At 46.5% G+C, this 17,500-nt stretch overlaps 2 protein-coding genes across 2 annotated transcripts in view; one reads left to right on the top strand and one right to left on the bottom strand.

The window, feature by feature from the left end:
- Positions 1-4,112, bottom strand: part of LOC115125652 (plexin-A4-like) — a gene marked incomplete at its 3' end in the record, with an annotated part of 305,241 nt that extends 301,129 nt beyond the window's left edge. The window contains exon 1 of the mRNA XM_065017000.1: positions 4,054-4,112. Within this exon, the coding sequence (XP_064873072.1) occupies positions 4,054-4,112 (59 nt within the window). The remainder of the gene's footprint in view (positions 1-4,053) is intronic.
- Positions 4,113-4,122: 10 nt separating this feature from the next.
- Positions 4,123-17,500, top strand: part of LOC135571212 (plexin-A4-like) — a gene marked incomplete at its 3' end in the record, with an annotated part of 129,481 nt that continues 116,103 nt past the window's right edge. The window contains exon 1 of the mRNA XM_065016999.1: positions 4,123-4,242. Within this exon, the coding sequence (XP_064873071.1) occupies positions 4,123-4,242 (120 nt within the window). The remainder of the gene's footprint in view (positions 4,243-17,500) is intronic.

The following is a 17,500-nucleotide window of genomic DNA, read 5'->3' as shown; positions in this document are numbered from 1 at the left end:
CAACAGCCACCAGCCTCCCTGCAGCCACCATCCATTCACACCCCAGACAGACACACACGCGTCTACATCAACCTGCAGACATACACACATGCACACACACACTTACGAACACACACACACGCTGGAGAGGTAGCGATCTCCCATCCACGTCGATCTGGCCCCTGGTAAACACACACTGCAGCTGCCTCTCCCCACTGCCGGCCCATCTCCTTTCAGACTCGCAAAGCAATTTCAGCAACTGTCAAAAACCCTGGCAACAAGTTCCTTCATCTGAGGCCCCTTCTGGGTCTGTCTGCCGGGGCGGCGTAAGTCGTTTTATCTGACATACCATGGCCCGGCTAGATCCCATCAGGCCCGGCGTTTATTAAACAGGTTTATCTGTCTTGCTGTGTGACCCTGTCATCAGAACATACTGTGTATAACACCTTTACTCTTTTAATTCCATCTTCCTGCTGCTCTTCCTGTCTGTTGGTGATGTGTGGTGATCAGGGGAGGGCGGGGATATGGACCCTGGTTTGGGGGTGAAGGGGTTAATAGAGGTAGCTCTGTGGGAGGAGAGGAGACAGGTTCACCTCGGGGTTACCGTGAGCCTATAGCTCCTCCCACCAGTCTTCAGTGATATACAGCCTAACCTTTCTGAGATGTGATGTCAGATGAACACCTCTGCTAAACACATCACTGCTTCACTGCCCAAGCTGACTCTTATCAGCTCGCAGGGCGACGCGCTCTTGATCTGGCTACAACCTTGGAGGGACGACAGTGACTGAGAAGATTCAGTCATTTTCTTTGACCTGGGGTGCCCTGACTACAGCTGGCCTGGTTTCACATCTGTTTGTGCCGTCTTGCCAACTCCTATTGTCACACATACTGTAGGGGTTGGCAAGACAGCACAAGCAGATCAGAAACCAGGCTAGACTAGAGTGGCTACAGGTACCAAAACAACCCTTTGTCACTAATAATTCCACAGTAGACTGGGTCAGTGTAACGAGACAAAGCAGAGATGAACATCAAAGATAAGGAGGAATGAGTCCAAGCGGCTCCGATATCAATATCGCATCTATCCTGTTACCGCGGCGACAACAAAACCCCGGCGATCAAACGCCCAACAATCAAAAGGCCTTCTTCAAAAGAACACACAAGCCTATCCTCATTACACACAGTATGTATCACTTCTCAAAAAGGAAGCCTCCACCTCCTTAGGGTTATACAAGAGGACACTGGAGAGAAGGGTGAATGGACTTCCTATTGGCAAGGGCAAACTATGCTTTGCTCTATCAGGGAGTCCATCGTTGTAAGTTCAGTGTATAGCCCCCAACAGTGATACATGATAATATTGATCCTAACAAGTCAAAATCAACAACACATATCTATGGCTTTATGGGGTAGATGTTACCACAACTGAAGGGGGTAGATGTTACCACAGCTGAAGGGGGTCGATGATACCACAACTGAAGGGGGTAGATGATATCACAACTGAAGGGAGTAGATGTTACCACAGCTGAAAGGGGGTAGATGTTACCACAGCTGAAAGGGGGTAGATGATACCACAGCTGAAGTGGGTAGATGTTACCCCAGCTGAAAGGGGGTAGATATTACCCCAGCTGAAAGGGGGTAGATGATACCACAGCTGAAGTGGGTAGATGATACCACAGCTGAAGGGGCTAGATTATACCACAACTGAAGGGGGTAGATGATACCACAACTGAAGGGGGTAGATGATACCACAGCTGAAGGGGGTAGATGATACCACAGCTGAAGTGGGTAGATGATACCACAGCTGAAGGGGCTAGATTATACCACAACTGAAGGGGGTAGATGATACCACAACTGAAGGGGGTAGATGTTACCACAACTGAAGGGAGTAGATGTTACCACAACTGAAGGGAGTAGATGATACCACAACTGAAGGGAGTAGATGTTACCACAACTGAAGGGAGTAGATGTTACCACAACTGAAGGGAGTAGATGTTACCACAACTGAAGGGAGTAGATGTTACCACAACTGAAGGGAGTAGATGATACCACAGCTGTAAGGACACAGAGGGAAGATTTTATAATTCATTTTTAAGTGAGAGAAGCTCAGTGAAGAAAAAGTCAGTCTGCATGATATACATAAAACACGCTGTTTATTGCTTTTTCATGTTGTTTTTGGCTAACACACTGTTTCTAAGGTATTCACAGGGAGGTTACACAAGGCATGGCAAACATAATAGCATCTCCTCCATTTGGTTTACCTAGTACTGTATGTTTTCTACATTACTCCCCTCTATTTGGTTTACCTAATACTGTATGTTTCCTACATTACTCCCCTCTATTTGATTGACCTAATACTGTATGTTTCCTACATTACCCCTCTCCATTTGGTTTACCTAATACTGTATGTTTCCTACATTACCCCTCTCCATTTGATTGACCTAATACTGTATGTTTCCTACATTACCCCTCTCCATTTGGTTTACCTAATACTGTATGTTTCCTACATTACCCCTCTCCATTTGGTTTACCTAATACTGTATGTTTCCTACATTACCCCTCTCCATTTGATTTACCTAATACTGTATGTGTCCTAAATTTCTCACATTTTGTGTCGCTGTCTGATCACATTCAAAGCAAAGAATTGTTCGCTTTTGAATTAATTCCGTTTTTCGTCCCTCACACACCGTGTAACAATGCACGCAACTGCTGATTAGACAAGAGGCTTATGCCTTGTAAAGAAATGTGAATGACAACTCGAGTCACAAAGATTACTGCCAGAACGTCGACAGAGATTACATGCTTGTTGCCGGAGGATTACGTTATATGGTTGTTATGTGGTTGTTACAGTGTTTCCGGGTGTAGCTACAGTGTTGGAAGCTGAGCTGATGTATTGTCACCTGAGTAAGCACCTTTTTCCTGACACTGCTCTTATGGCCTCATTACTCAATTCAAGTGGTGTGTGTGTGTGTGTGTGTGTATGTGTGTGTATGTGTGTGTGGGTGTGTGTGTGTGTGTGTGTGTGTGTGTGTGTGTGTGTGTGTGTGTGTGTGTGTGTGTGTGTGTGTGTGTGTGTGTGTGTGTGTGTGTGTGTGTGTGTGTGTGTGTGTGTGTGTGTGTATTAGCGAGTGTGTGTGTGTGTCGGCTCTGAGTTTAGCCAGAGTGCCTCATGAAGTAGAATTTATGCCCTCCACCTGGCCATCACTCATTCTCCTGCTCTGTGAATTTATGTAACCTTCTCTCTCTCTCTCTCTCTCTCTCTCTCTCTCTCTCTCTCTCTCTCTCTCTCTCTCTCTCTCTCTCTCTCTCTCTCTCTCTCTCTCTCTCTCTCTCTCTCCCTCTCTCTCTCTCTCTCTCTCTCTCTCTCTCCCTCTCTCTCTCTCTCTCTCTCTCTCTCTCTCTCTCTTCTATGGTGTCAAGTCCCTGTATCGGTTCCTGTGTCTAGTTCACACTGTGGCAGGCAGAGGTTCTATGGTGTCAAGTCCCTGTATCGGTTCCTGTGTCTAGTTCACGCTGTGGCAGGCAGAGGTTATATGGTGTCAAGTCCCTGTATCGGTTCCTGTGTCTAGTTCACGCTGTGGCAGGCAGAGGTTCTATGGTGTCAAGTCCCTGTATCGGTTCCTGTGTCTAGTTCACGCTGTGGCAGGCAGAGGTTCTATGGTGTCAAGTCCCTGTATCGGTTCCTGTGTCTAGTTCACGCTGTGGCAGGCAGAGGTTCTATGGTGTCAAGTCCCTGTATCGGTTCCTGTGTCTAGTTCACGCTGTGGCAGGCAGAGGTTCTATGGTGTCAAGTCCCTGTATCGGTTCCTGTGTCTAGTTCACGCTGTGGCAGGCAGAGGTTCTATGGTGTCAAGTCCCTGTATCAGTTCCTGTGTCTAGTTCACGCTGTGTCAGGCAGAGGCAGGCCACCTCTCTGTTTGAGGTGTGTGTGTGTGTGTGTGTGTGTGTGTGTGTGTGTGTGTGTGTGTGTGTGTGTGTGTGTGTGTGTGTGTGTGTGTGTGTGTGTGTGTGTGTGTGTGTGTGTGTGTGTGTGTGTGTGGGTGTGTGTGTGTGTGTGTCGGCGTGACAGTGCTGTGTGACAGTGAGGGATGGTGGGAGCCATGTGGCAGGGGTCCGTCCCCCAGTCCTCCCAAGCCCATCGTGCCCATCATGGTGACAGTTCAGAGTCAACCTGCAGGCTGTGGCCCGTTCCGTCCTGACACCCCCGTCACTTGCCAGCCCCTTCCCTCAGCCTCCCTGAGCCTGGAAGCCAGGAGCCCCTCTACCAAGGTACAGGGAGGAGGGGGGAGAGCCAGTCCCCCGCACCCAGGGGAGAGCCACTCTCCACTGGGTACAGACACCACTGCACATGCCCTGGGTGCAAAGAGTTCCGTGGGCAGGAAAGTTCAACTTGGCAGTTGACTCAGTCACAAAGTATTTAAGTCAAGTTAGGGCTCTTCCAATATTGCTCTCACAAGATGGATTTCACTACACATCTATATCTATCTAACAGGGGCATGGGAAGTACCCTTACAGTATATGTACAATCAGTGGAACAGCATGTCCCAGGAATGTCCCTAAGTTCCCTTTGAACTCTGTGATAACCTCTGAGGTCATTCATCATTAGCTCAGCATAGAGAGTACCACCACAAGGGAAAGCAGACTTAAAAACATTGATTGTTGGCGTTGCAGCACAGTGTTATGTCTCTCTCTCTGCAGGGGGAATAGCTTTCTGACAGAGTAAACAATGCCTTTCCTGGCCAACAATACGCATCAAAGAGCCCTGCCGCGTGCTAACTCCAATGGGAGGCTAACAGACGCAGCAGCCAAACACAAAGAGGATGCATGCTAATCAGAGGTAACACGGCGGCTCAATTAACATGAGCATCACGGAATGAGAGGACAAAGGTAACATATGACCGTGAGCACAGCTAACTGTAACCAGAGGTGTATAATTAATGAGAGAGAGAGAGAGAGAGAGAGAGAGAGAGAGAGACACAGACACAGACACAGACACAGACAGAGAGAGAGAGAGAGAGAGAAAGAGTTAGAGCATGGAGTAGACAGAGAGAGAGAGACAGAGAGAGAGAGAGAGAGAGAGAGAGAGAGAGAGAGAGAGCGAGACAGAGAGAGAGAGAGAGAGAGAGAGAGAGAGAGAGAGCGAGAGAGAGAGAGAGAGAGAGAGAGAGAGAGAGAGAGAGAGAGAGAGAGAGCGAGAGAGAGAGAGAGAGAGAGAGAGAGAGAGAGAGAGAGAGAGAGAGAGAGAGAGAGAGAGAGAGAGAGAGAGATAGATAGATAGAGAGACAGAGAGAGGGGGGAGAGAGAGAGAGAGACAGACAGACAGACCAGCATTCTCTCCCACATATGCCCCCCTAGGCACAACTATGACAACATAACCAACAAAAACGGGCCACAACTCCTGCAGCTCTGTCGCACGCTGGGTATGTACATAGTCAATGGTAGGCTTCGAGGGGACTCCTATGGTAGGTACACCTATAGCTCATCTCTTGGCAGTAGTACTGTAGACTACTTTATCACTGACCTCAACCCAGAGTCTCTCAGAGCGTTCACAGTCAGCCCACTGACACCCCTATCAGACCACAGAAAAATCACAGTCTACTTAAACAGAGCAATACTCAATCATGAGGCATCAAAGCCAAAGGAACTGAGTAACATTAAGAAATGCTATAGATGGAAGGAATGCAGTTTGGAAACCTACCAAAAAACAATTAGGCAACAACAAATTCAATCCCTTTTAGACAATTTCCTGGGTAAAACGTTCCACTGTAATAGTGAAGGTGTAAACTTGGCAGTAGAAAATCTTAACAGTATATTTGACCTCTCAGGTTCCCTATCAACTCTAAAAATCTCAAAAAGACAACCAAAGAAAATGAACAACAATGACAAATGGTTTGATGAAGAATGCAAAAATCTAAGAAAGAAATTGAGAAACCTGTCCAACCAAAAACATAGAGACCCGGAAAACCTGAGTCTACACCTTCACTATGGTGAATCACTAAAACAATACAGAAATACACTACAGAAGAAGAAGGAACAGCATGTCAGAAATCAGCTCAATGTAATTGAAGAATCCATAGACTCTAACCACTTCTGGGAAAATTGGAAAACACTAAACAAACAACAACACGAAGAATTATCTATCCAAAATGGAGATGTATGGGTAAACCACTTCTCCAATCTTTTTGGTTCTATAACAAAGAATAAAGAGCAAAAACATATACATGATCAAATACAGATCTTAGAATCAACTATTAACACCTACCAGAACCCACTGGATTCTCCAATTACATTGAATGAGTTACAGGACAAAATAAAAACCCTCCAACCCAAAAAGGCCTGTGGTGTTGATGGTATCCTCAATGAAATGATCAAATATACAGACAACAAATTCCAATTGGCTATACTAAAACTCTTTAACATCATACTTAGCTCTGGCATCTTCCCCAATATTTGGAACCAAGGACTGATCACCCCAATCCACAAAAGTGGAGACAAATTTGACCCCAATAACTACCGTGGAATATGCGTCAACAGTAACCTTGGGAAAATCCTCTGCATTATCATTAACAGCAGTCTCGTACATTTCCTCAATGAAAACAATGTACTGAGCAAATGTCAAATTGGCTTTTTACCAAATTACCGTACAACAGACCATGTATTCACCCTGCACACCCTAATTGACAACCAAACAAACCAAAACAGACATGGCTCTCAAGAGAAGACAGGCTATGTGCTCACTGCCCACAAAATGAGGTGGAAACTGAGCTGCACTTCCTAACCTCCTGCCCAATGTATGACCATATTAGAGAGACATATTTCCCCCAGATCACACAGATCCACAAAGAATTCGAAAACAAATCCAATTTTGAAAAACTCCCATATCTACTGGGTGAAATTCCACAATGTGCCATCACAGCAGCAAGATTTGTGACCTGTTGCCACGAGAAAAGGGCAACCAGTGAAGAACAAACACCATTGTAAATACAACCCATATTTATGCTTATTTATTTTATCTTGTCCTTTACCATTTGTACATTGTTAAAACACTGTATATATATATATAATATGACATTTGTAATGCCTTTATTGTTTTGAAACTTCTGTATGTGTAATATTTACTGTTCATATTTATTGTTTATTTCACTTTATATATTCACTTTATATATTATCTACCTCACTTGCTTTGGCAATGTTAACACATGTTTCCCATGCCAATAAAGCCCTTGAATTGAATTGAATTGAATTGAGAGAGAGACTAGAGAGACTATTTGCACATAATATGACATTTGAAATGCCCTTATTCTTTTGGAACTTGTGTAATGTTTACTGTTTATTTTATTATTGTTTATTTCACTTTTGTTTATTATCTATTTCACTTGCTTTGGCAGGAGCGGCAGGGTAGCCTAGTGGTAAGAGCGTTGGACTAGCAACCGAAAGGTTGCAAGTTCATATCCCCGAGCTGACAGGGTACAAATCTATCGTTCTGCCCCTGAACAGGCAGTTAACCCACTGTTCCTAGGCCGTCATTGTAAATAAGAATTTGTTCTTAACTGACTTGCCTGGTTAAATAAAGGTAAAAACATTTTTTTTTAAATGTAAACATATATTTCTCATGCCAATAAAGCCCTTCAATTGAATGTGAATTGAGCGAGAGAGAGAGAATTAAGTCTGCAAATAAACTGTAGCCTTTACAAAAACATTTTTTTTTTCAATTGAAATGTCTTGAGTCAATACGTATTCAACCCTTTTGTTATAACAAGCCTAAATATGTTCAGGAGTAAAACAAGTGCTTCACAAGTCACATAAAAAGTTGCATGGACTCACTCTGTGTGCAAAAACAGCATTTAACATGATTTTTAAATGACTACCTCATCTCTGTACCCCACACACAATTATCTGTCAGGTCAAGCAGTGAATTTCAAACACAGATTCAAGCACAAATAAACGTTTTTTCCCCCAATGCCTCACAAAGAAGGGCACCTAGTGTATTGGTAGATGCACTTTCCCCCAATGCCTCACAAAGAAGGGCAGCTAGTGTATTGGTAGATGCACTTTCCCCCAATGCCTCACAAAGAAGGGCACCTAGTGTATTGGTAGATGCACTTTCCCCAATGCCTCACAAAGAAGGGCAGCTAGTGTATTGGTAGATGCACTTTCCCCAATGCCTCACAAAGAAGGGCACCTAGTGTATTGGTAGATGCACTTTCCCCCAATGCCTCACAAAGAAGGGCAGCTAGTGTATTGGTAGATGCACTTTCCCCAATGCCTCACAAAGAAGGGCACCTAGTGTATTGGTAGATGCACTTTCCCCCAATGCCTCACAAAGAAGGGCAGCTAGTGTATTGGTAGATGCACTTTCCCCCAATGCCTCACAAAGAAGGGCACCTAGTGTATTGGTAGATGCACTTTCCCCCAATGCCTCACAAAGAAGGGCAGCTAGTGTATTGGTAGATGCACTTTCCCCAATGCCTCACAAAGAAGGGCACCTAGTGTATTGGTAGATGCACTTTCCCCAATGCCTCACAAAGAAGGGCACCTAGTGTATTGGTAGATGCACTTTCCCCAATGCCTCACAAAGAAGGGCAGCTAGTGTATTGGTAGATGCACTTTCCCCCAATGCCTCACAAAGAAGGGCACCTAGTGTATTGGTAGATGCACTTTCCCCCAATGCCTCACAAAGAAGGGCACCTAGTGTATTGGTAGATGCACTTTCCCCAATGCCTCACAAAGAAGGGCACCTAGTGTATTGGTAGATGCACTTTCCCCAATGCCTCACAAAGAAGGGCACCTAGTGTATTGGTAGATGCACTTTCCCCCAATGCCTCACAAAGAAGGGCACCTAGTGTATTGGTAGATGCACTTTCCCCCAATGCCTCACAAAGAAGGGCACCTAGTGTATTGGTAGATGCACTTTCCCCAATGCCTCACAAAGAAGGGCACCTAGTGTATTGGTAGATGCACTTTCCCCAATGCCTCACAAAGAGGGGCACCTAGTGTATTGGTAGATGCACTTTCCCCAATGCCTCACAAAAGGGGCACCTAGTGTATTGGTAGATGCACTTTCCCCAATGCCTCACAAAGAGGGCACCTAGTGTATTGGTAGATGCACTTTCCCCCAATGCCTCACAAAGAGGGGCACCTAGTGTATTGGTAGATGCACTTTCCCCCAATGCCTCACAAAGAGGGGCAGCTAGTGTATTGGTAGATGCACTTTCCCCCAATGCCTCACAAAGAGGGGCACCTAGTGTATTGGTAGATGCACTTTCCCCCAATGCCTCACAAAGAGGGGCACCTAGTGTATTGGTAGATGCACTTTCCCCCAATGCCTCACAAAGAGGGGCAGCTAGTGTATTGGTAGATGCACTTTCCCCCAATGCCTCGCAAAGAAGGGCACCTAGTGTATTGGTAGATGCACTTTCCCCCAATGCCTCACAAAGAAGGGCACCTAGTGTATTGGTAGATGCACTTTCCCCCAATGCCTCACAAAGAAGGGCACCTAGTGTATTGGTAGATGCACTTTCCCCAATGCCTCACAAAGAAGGGCAGCTAGTGTATTGGTAGATGCACTTTCCCCAATGCCTCACAAAGAAGGGCACCTAGTGTATTGGTAGATGCACTTTCCCCCAATGCCTCACAAAGAAGGGCACCTAGTGTATTGGTAGATGCACTTTCCCCCAATGCCTCACAAAGAAGGGCAGCTAGTGTATTGGTAGATGCACTTTCCCCCAATGCCTCACAAAGAAGGGCACCTAGTGTATTGGTAGATGCACTTTCCCCAATGCCTCACAAAGAAGGGCACCTAGTGTATTGGTAGATGCACTTTCCCCAATGCCTCACAAAGAAGGGCAGCTAGTGTATTGGTAGATGCACTTTCCCCCAATGCCTCACAAAGAAGGGCAGCTAGTGTATTGGTAGATGCACTTTCCCCCAATGCCTCACAAAGAAGGGCAGCTAGTGTATTGGTAGATGCACTAGTGTATTTTCCCCAATGCCTCACAAAGAAGGGCACCTAGTGTATTGGTAGATGCACTTTCCCCAATGCCTCACAAAGAAGGGCACCTAGTGTATTGGTAGATGCACTTTCCCCCAATGCCTCACAAAGAAGGGCACCTAGTGTATTGGTAGATGCACTTTCCCCCAATGCCTCACAAAGAAGGGCACCTAGTGTATTGGTAGATGCACTTTCCCCCAATGCCTCACAAAGAAGGGCACCTAGTGTATTGGTAGATGCAGTGTATTTTCCCCCAATGCCTCACAAAGAAGGGCACCTAGTGTATTGGTAGATGCACTTTCCCCAATGCCTCACAAAGAAGGGCACCTAGTGTATTGGTAGATGCACTTTCCCCAATGCCTCACAAAGAAGGGCACCTAGTGTATTGGTAGATGCACTTTCCCCCAATGCCTCACAAAGAAGGGCACCTAGTGTATTGGTAGATGCACTTTCCCCCAATGCCTCACAAAGAGGGGCACCTAGTGTATTGGTAGATGCACTTTCCCCCAATGCCTCACAAAGAGGGGCACCTAGTGTATTGGTAGATGCACTTTCCCCCAATGCCTCACAAAGAGGGGCACCTAGTGTATTGGTAGATGCACTTTCCCCCAATGCCTCACAAAGAGGGGCACCTAGTGTATTGGTAGATGCACTTTCCCCAATGCCTCACAAAGAGGGCAGCTAGTGTATTGGTAGATGCACTTTCCCCAATGCCTCACAAAGAGGGGCACCTAGTGTATTGGTAGATGCACTTTCCCCCAATGCCTCACAAAGAGGGGCACCTAGTGTATTGGTAGATGCACTTTCCCCCAATGCCTCACAAAGAGGGGCACCTAGTGTATTGGTAGATGCACTTTCCCCAATGCCTCACAAAGAAGGGCACCTAGTGTATTGGTAGATGCACTTTCCCCAATGCCTCACAAAGAGGGGCACCTAGTGTATTGGTAGATGCACTTTCCCCCAATGCCTCACAAAGAAGGGCACCTAGTGTATTGGTAGATGCACTTTCCCCAATGCCTCACAAAGAAGGGCAGCTAGTGTATTGGTAGATGCACTTTCCCCAATGCCTCACAAAGAGGGGCACCTAGTGTATTGGTAGATGCACTTTCCCCCAATGCCTCACAAAGAGGGGCACCTAGTGTATTGGTAGATGCACTTTCCCCCAATGCCTCACAAAGAGGGGCAGCTAGTGTATTGGTAGATGCACTTTCCCCAATGCCTCGCAAAGAAGGGCACCTAGTGTATTGGTAGATGCACTTTCCCCAATGCCTCACAAAGAAGGGCACCTAGTGTATTGGTAGATGCACTTTCCCCAATGCCTCACAAAGAAGGGCACCTAGTGTATTGGTAGATGCACTTTCCCCCAATGCCTCACAAAGAAGGGCAGCTAGTGTATTGGTAGATGCACTTTCCCCCAATGCCTCACAAAGAAGGGCACCTAGTGTATTGGTAGATGCACTTTCCCCCAATGCCTCACAAAGAAGGGCACCTAGTGTATTGGTAGATGCACTTTCCCCCAATGCCTCACAAAGAAGGGCAGCTAGTGTATTGGTAGATGCACTTTCCCCCAATGCCTCACAAAGAAGGGCACCTAGTGTATTGGTAGATGCACTTTCCCCAATGCCTCACAAAGAAGGGCACCTAGTGTATTGGTAGATGCACTTTCCCCCAATGCCTCACAAAGAAGGGCACCTAGTGTATTGGTAGATGCACTTTCCCCCAATGCCTCACAAAGAAGGGCAGCTAGTGTATTGGTAGATGCACTTTCCCCCAATGCCTCACAAAGAAGGGCACCTAGTGTATTGGTAGATGCACTTTCCCCAATGCCTCACAAAGAAGGGCACCTAGTGTATTGGTAGATGCACTTTCCCCCAATGCCTCACAAAGAAGGGCACCTAGTGTATTGGTAGATGCACTTTCCCCCAATGCCTCACAAAGAAGGGCACCTAGTGTATTGGTAGATGCACTTTCCCCCAATGCCTCACAAAGAAGGGCACCTAGTGTATTGGTAGATGCACTTTCCCCCAATGCCTCACAAAGAAGGGCACCTAGTGTATTGGTAGATGCACTTTCCCCCAATGCCTCACAAAGAAGGGCACCTAGTGTATTGGTAGATGCACTTTCCCCAATGCCTCACAAAGAAGGGCACCTAGTGTATTGGTAGATGCACTTTCCCCCAATGCCTCACAAAGAAGGGCACCTAGTGTATTGGTAGATGCACTTTCCCCCAATGCCTCACAAAGAAGGGCACCTAGTGTATTGGTAGATGCACTTTCCCCCAATGCCTCACAAAGAAGGGCAGCTAGTGTATTGGTAGATGCACTTTCCCCCAATGCCTCACAAAGAAGGGCAGCTAGTGTATTGGTAGATGCACTTTCCCCCAATGCCTCACAAAGAAGGGCAGCTAGTGTATTGGTAGATGCACTTTCCCCAATGCCTCACAAAGAAGGGCACCTAGTGTATTGGTAGATGCACTTTCCCCAATGCCTCACAAAGAAGGGCACCTAGTGTATTGGTAGATGCACTTTCCCCCAATGCCTCACAAAGAAGGGCAGCTAGTGTATTGGTAGATGCACTTTCCCCCAATGCCTCACAAAGAAGGGCACCTAGTGTATTGGTAGATGCACTTTCCCCCAATGCCTCACAAAGAAGGGCACCTAGTGTATTGGTAGATGCACTTTCCCCCAATGCCTCACAAAGAAGGGCACCTAGTGTATTGGTAGATGCACTTTCCCCAATGCCTCACAAAGAAGGGCACCTAGTGTATTGGTAGATGCACTTTCCCCCAATGCCTCACAAAGAAGGGCACCTAGTGTATTGGTAGATGCACTTTCCCCCAATGCCTCACAAAGAAGGGCACCTAGTGTATTGGTAGATGCACTTTCCCCCAATGCCTCACAAAGAAGGGCAGCTAGTGTATTGGTAGATGCACTTTCCCCAATGCCTCACAAAGAAGGGCACCTAGTGTATTGGTAGATGCACTTTCCCCCAATGCCTCACAAAGAAGGGCACCTAGTGTATTGGTAGATGCACTTTCCCCCAATGCCTCACAAAGAAGGGCACCTAGTGTATTGGTAGATGCACTTTCCCCCAATGCCTCACAAAGAAGGGCAGCTAGTGTATTGGTAGATGCACTTTCCCCCAATGCCTCACAAAGAAGGGCACCTAGTGTATTGGTAGATGCACTTTCCCCCAATGCCTCACAAAGAAGGGCAGCTAGTGTATTGGTAGATGCACTTTCCCCCAATGCCTCACAAAGAAGGGCAGCTAGTGTATTGGTAGATGCACTTTCCCCCAATGCCTCACAAAGAAGGGCACCTAGTGTATTGGTAGATGCACTTAGCCCCAATGCCTCACAAAGAAGGGCACCTAGTGTATTGGTAGATGCACTTTCCCCCAATGCCTCACAAAGAAGGGCACCTAGTGTATTGGTAGATGCACTTTCCCCCAATGCCTCACAAAGAAGGGCACCTAGTGTATTGGTAGATGCACTTTCCCCCAATGCCTCACAAAGAAGGGCAGCTAGTGTATTGGTAGATGCACTTTCCCCCAATGCCTCACAAAGAGGGGCAGCTAGTGTATTGGTAGATGCACTTTCCCCCAATGCCTCACAAAGAAGGGCAGCTAGTGTATTGGTAGATGCACTTTCCCCCAATGCCTCACAAAGAAGGGCACCTAGTGTATTGGTAGATGCACTTAGCCCCAATGCCTCGCAAAGAAGGGCAGCTAGTGTATTGGTAGATGCACTTTCCCCCAATGCCTCACAAAGAAGGGCACCTAGTGTATTGGTAGATGCACTTTCCCCCAATGCCTCACAAAGAAGGGCACCTAGTGTATTGGTAGATGCACTTTCCCCCAATGCCTCGCAAAGAAGGGCACCTAGTGTATTGGTAGATGCACTTTCCCCAATGCCTCACAAAGAAGGGCACCTAGTGTATTGGTAGATGCACTTTCCCCCAATGCCTCACAAAGAAGGGCACCTAGTGTATTGGTAGATGCACTTCCCCCAATGCCTCACAAAGAAGGGCACCTAGTGTATTGGTAGATGCACTTTCCCCCAATGCCTCACAAAGAAGGGCACCTAGTGTATTGGTAGATGCACTTTCCCCCAATGCCTCACAAAGAAGGGCACCTAGTGTATTGGTAGATGCACTTTCCCCCAATGCCTCACAAAGAAGGGCACCTAGTGTATTGGTAGATGCACTTTCCCCAATGCCTCACAAAGAAGGGCACCTAGTGTATTGGTAGATGCACTTTCCCCAATGCCTCACAAAGAAGGGCACCTAGTGTATTGGTAGATGCACTTTCCCCCAATGCCTCACAAAGAAGGGCACCTAGTGTATTGGTAGATGCACTTTCCCCCAATGCCTCACAAAGAAGGGCACCTAGTGTATTGGTAGATGCACTTTCCCCCAATGCCTCACAAAGAAGGGCACCTAGTGTATTGGTAGATGCACTTTCCCCCAATGCCTCACAAAGAAGGGCACCTAGTGTATTGGTAGATGCACTTTCCCCCAATGCCTCACAAAGAAGGGCACCTAGTGTATTGGTAGATGCACTTTCCCCCAATGCCTCACAAAGAAGGGCAGCTAGTGTATTGGTAGATGCACTTTCCCCAATGCCTCACAAAGAAGGGCACCTAGTGTATTGGTAGATGCACTTTCCCCCAATGCCTCACAAAGAAGGGCACCTAGTGTATTGGTAGATGCACTTTCCCCCAATGCCTCACAAAGAAGGGCAGCTAGTGTATTGGTAGATGCACTTTCCCCCAATGCCTCACAAAGAAGGGCACCTAGTGTATTGGTAGATGCACTTTCCCCAATGCCTCACAAAGAAGGGCAGCTAGTGTATTGGTAGATGCACTTTCCCCCAATGCCTCACAAAGAAGGGCAGCTAGTGTATTGGTAGATGCACTTTCCCCCAATGCCTCACAAAGAAGGGCAGCTAGTGTATTGGTAGATGCACTTTCCCCAATGCCTCACAAAGAAGGGCAGCTAGTGTATTGGTAGATGCACTTTCCCCCAATGCCTCACAAAGAAGGGCAGCTAGTGTATTGGTAGATGCACTTTCCCCAATGCCTCACAAAGAAGGGCAGCTAGTGTATTGGTAGATGCACTTTCCCCCAATGCCTCACAAAGAAGGGCACCTAGTGTATTGGTAGATGCACTTTCCCCCAATGCCTCACAAAGAAGGGCAGCTAGTGTATTGGTAGATGCACTTTCCCCCAATGCCTCACAAAGAAGGGCACCTAGTGTATTGGTAGATGCACTTTCCCCCAATGCCTCACAAAGAAGGGCAGCTAGTGTATTGGTAGATGCACTTTCCCCCAATGCCTCGCAAAGAAGGGCACCTAGTGTATTGGTAGATGCACTTTCCCCCAATGCCTCACAAAGAAGGGCACCTAGTGTATTGGTAGATGCACTTTCCCCCAATGCCTCACAAAGAAGGGCACCTAGTGTATTGGTAGATGCACTTTCCCCAATGCCTCACAAAGAAGGGCACCTAGTGTATTGGTAGATGCACTTTCCCCAATGCCTCACAAAGAAGGGCACCTAGTGTATTGGTAGATGCACTTTCCCCAATGCCTCACAAAGAAGGGCACCTAGTGTATTGGTAGATGCACTTTCCCCCAATGCCTCACAAAGAAGGGCAGCTAGTGTATTGGTAGATGCACTTTCCCCCAATGCCTCACAAAGAAGGGCACCTAGTGTATTGGTAGATGCACTTTCCCCCAATGCCTCACAAAGAAGGGCACCTAGTGTATTGGTAGATGCACTTTCCCCCAATGCCTCACAAAGAAGGGCACCTAGTGTATTGGTAGATGCACTTTCCCCCAATGCCTCGCAAAGAGGGGCAGCTAGTGTATTGGTAGATGCACTTTCCCCCAATGCCTCGCAAAGAAGGGCACCTAGTGTATTGGTAGATGCACTTTCCCCCAATGCCTCACAAAGAGGGGCACCTAGTGTATTGGTAGATGCACTTTCCCCCAATGCCTCACAAAGAAGGGCACCTAGTGTATTGGTAGATGCACTTTCCCCCAATGCCTCGCAAAGAAGGGCACCTAGTGTATTGGTAGATGCACTTTCCCCCAATGCCTCGCAAAGAGGGGCAGCTAGTGTATTGGTAGATGCACTTTCCCCCAATGCCTCGCAAAGAAGGGCACCTAGTGTATTGGTAGATGCACTTTCCCCCAATGCCTCACAAAGAAGGGCACCTAGTGTATTGGTAGATGCACTTTCCCCCAATGCCTCGCAAAGAGGGGCAGCTAGTGTATTGGTAGATGCACTTTCCCCCAATGCCTCGCAAAGAAGGGCACCTAGTGTATTGGTAGATGCACTTTCCCCCAATGCCTCGCAAAGAAGGGCAGCTAGTGTATTGGTAGATGCACTTTCCCCCAATGCCTCACAAAGAAGGGCAGCTAGTGTATTGGTAGATGGGTAAAACTAAAACAAGCAGACATTGAATATCCCTTTGAGCATGGTGAAGTTATTAATTACACTTTGGATGGTGTATCAATAGACACAGTCACTACAAAGATACAGACTCCTTCCTCAGTTGTCAGAAAGGAAGGAAACCGCTCAGGGATTTTACCATGAGGCCAATGCTGACTTTAAAACAGTTACAGAGTGTAATGGCTGTTGATAGGAGAAAACTGAGGATGGATCAACAACATTGTAGTTACTCCACAATACTAACCTAAATGACAGAGTGAAAAGGAGGAAGCCTGTACAGAAGACAAATATTCCATAACATGTGTCCTGTTTGCAACAAGGCACTATAGTAAAACTGCCAGAAAATAATTAATGTCCTGAATATGAAGCGTTATGTTTAGGTCAAATCTAACACAACAAATCACTAAGTACCACTCTATATTTTCAAGCATGTTAGTGCCTGCATCATGTTATGGGTGTGCTTGTCATCGGCAAGGACTAGGGAGTGTTTTAGGATACAAAGAAATGGAATAAGGCTAAGCACAGGCAACATCCTAGAGGAAAACCTGGTCCAGTCTGCAGGACAATAACCTAAAACACAAGGGCAAATATAGACTAGAGTTGCTTACCAAAAATAGATTTCATGTTCCTGAGTGGCCTAGTTACAGTTTTGACTTAAATCAACTGGAAAATTCATGGCAAGACTTTAAAAGACACAGCTGTAATCACTGCCAAAGGTGATTCTAACATGTATTTCCTCGGGGGTGTGAATACTTATGTAAATGAGATATTTCTGTATTTCATCTTCAATAAATGTGCAAACATGTCTAAAAACAAAAGTCATTATGGGGTAGTGTGTGTAGATGGTTGAGAAAAACATGTTGAATAAGGGGTCTGACTACTGTCTGAAGGCACTGTGTCTTTCCCCAGCCAACAGGCTTTTATCACTGACACTAGACTGTTATATATGACAAGTCTCTGCTGTTATTACTGTCCCCAGCACCCTTCCCAGATGCAGGGATCGATGTCTGAGTGTATTTGTGGAGGAAGATGGAGAAGAGGGGGAGGAGAGAGAAGAGGAGAGCAGGGTTTATGGATGCCAGAA

This window comes from Oncorhynchus nerka, unplaced genomic scaffold (assembly GCF_034236695.1).
Source record: "Oncorhynchus nerka isolate Pitt River unplaced genomic scaffold, Oner_Uvic_2.0 unplaced_scaffold_690, whole genome shotgun sequence".
NCBI lineage: Eukaryota > Metazoa > Chordata > Actinopteri > Salmoniformes > Salmonidae > Oncorhynchus > Oncorhynchus nerka.
This window is presented reverse-complemented; position numbering and strand designations above follow the sequence as displayed.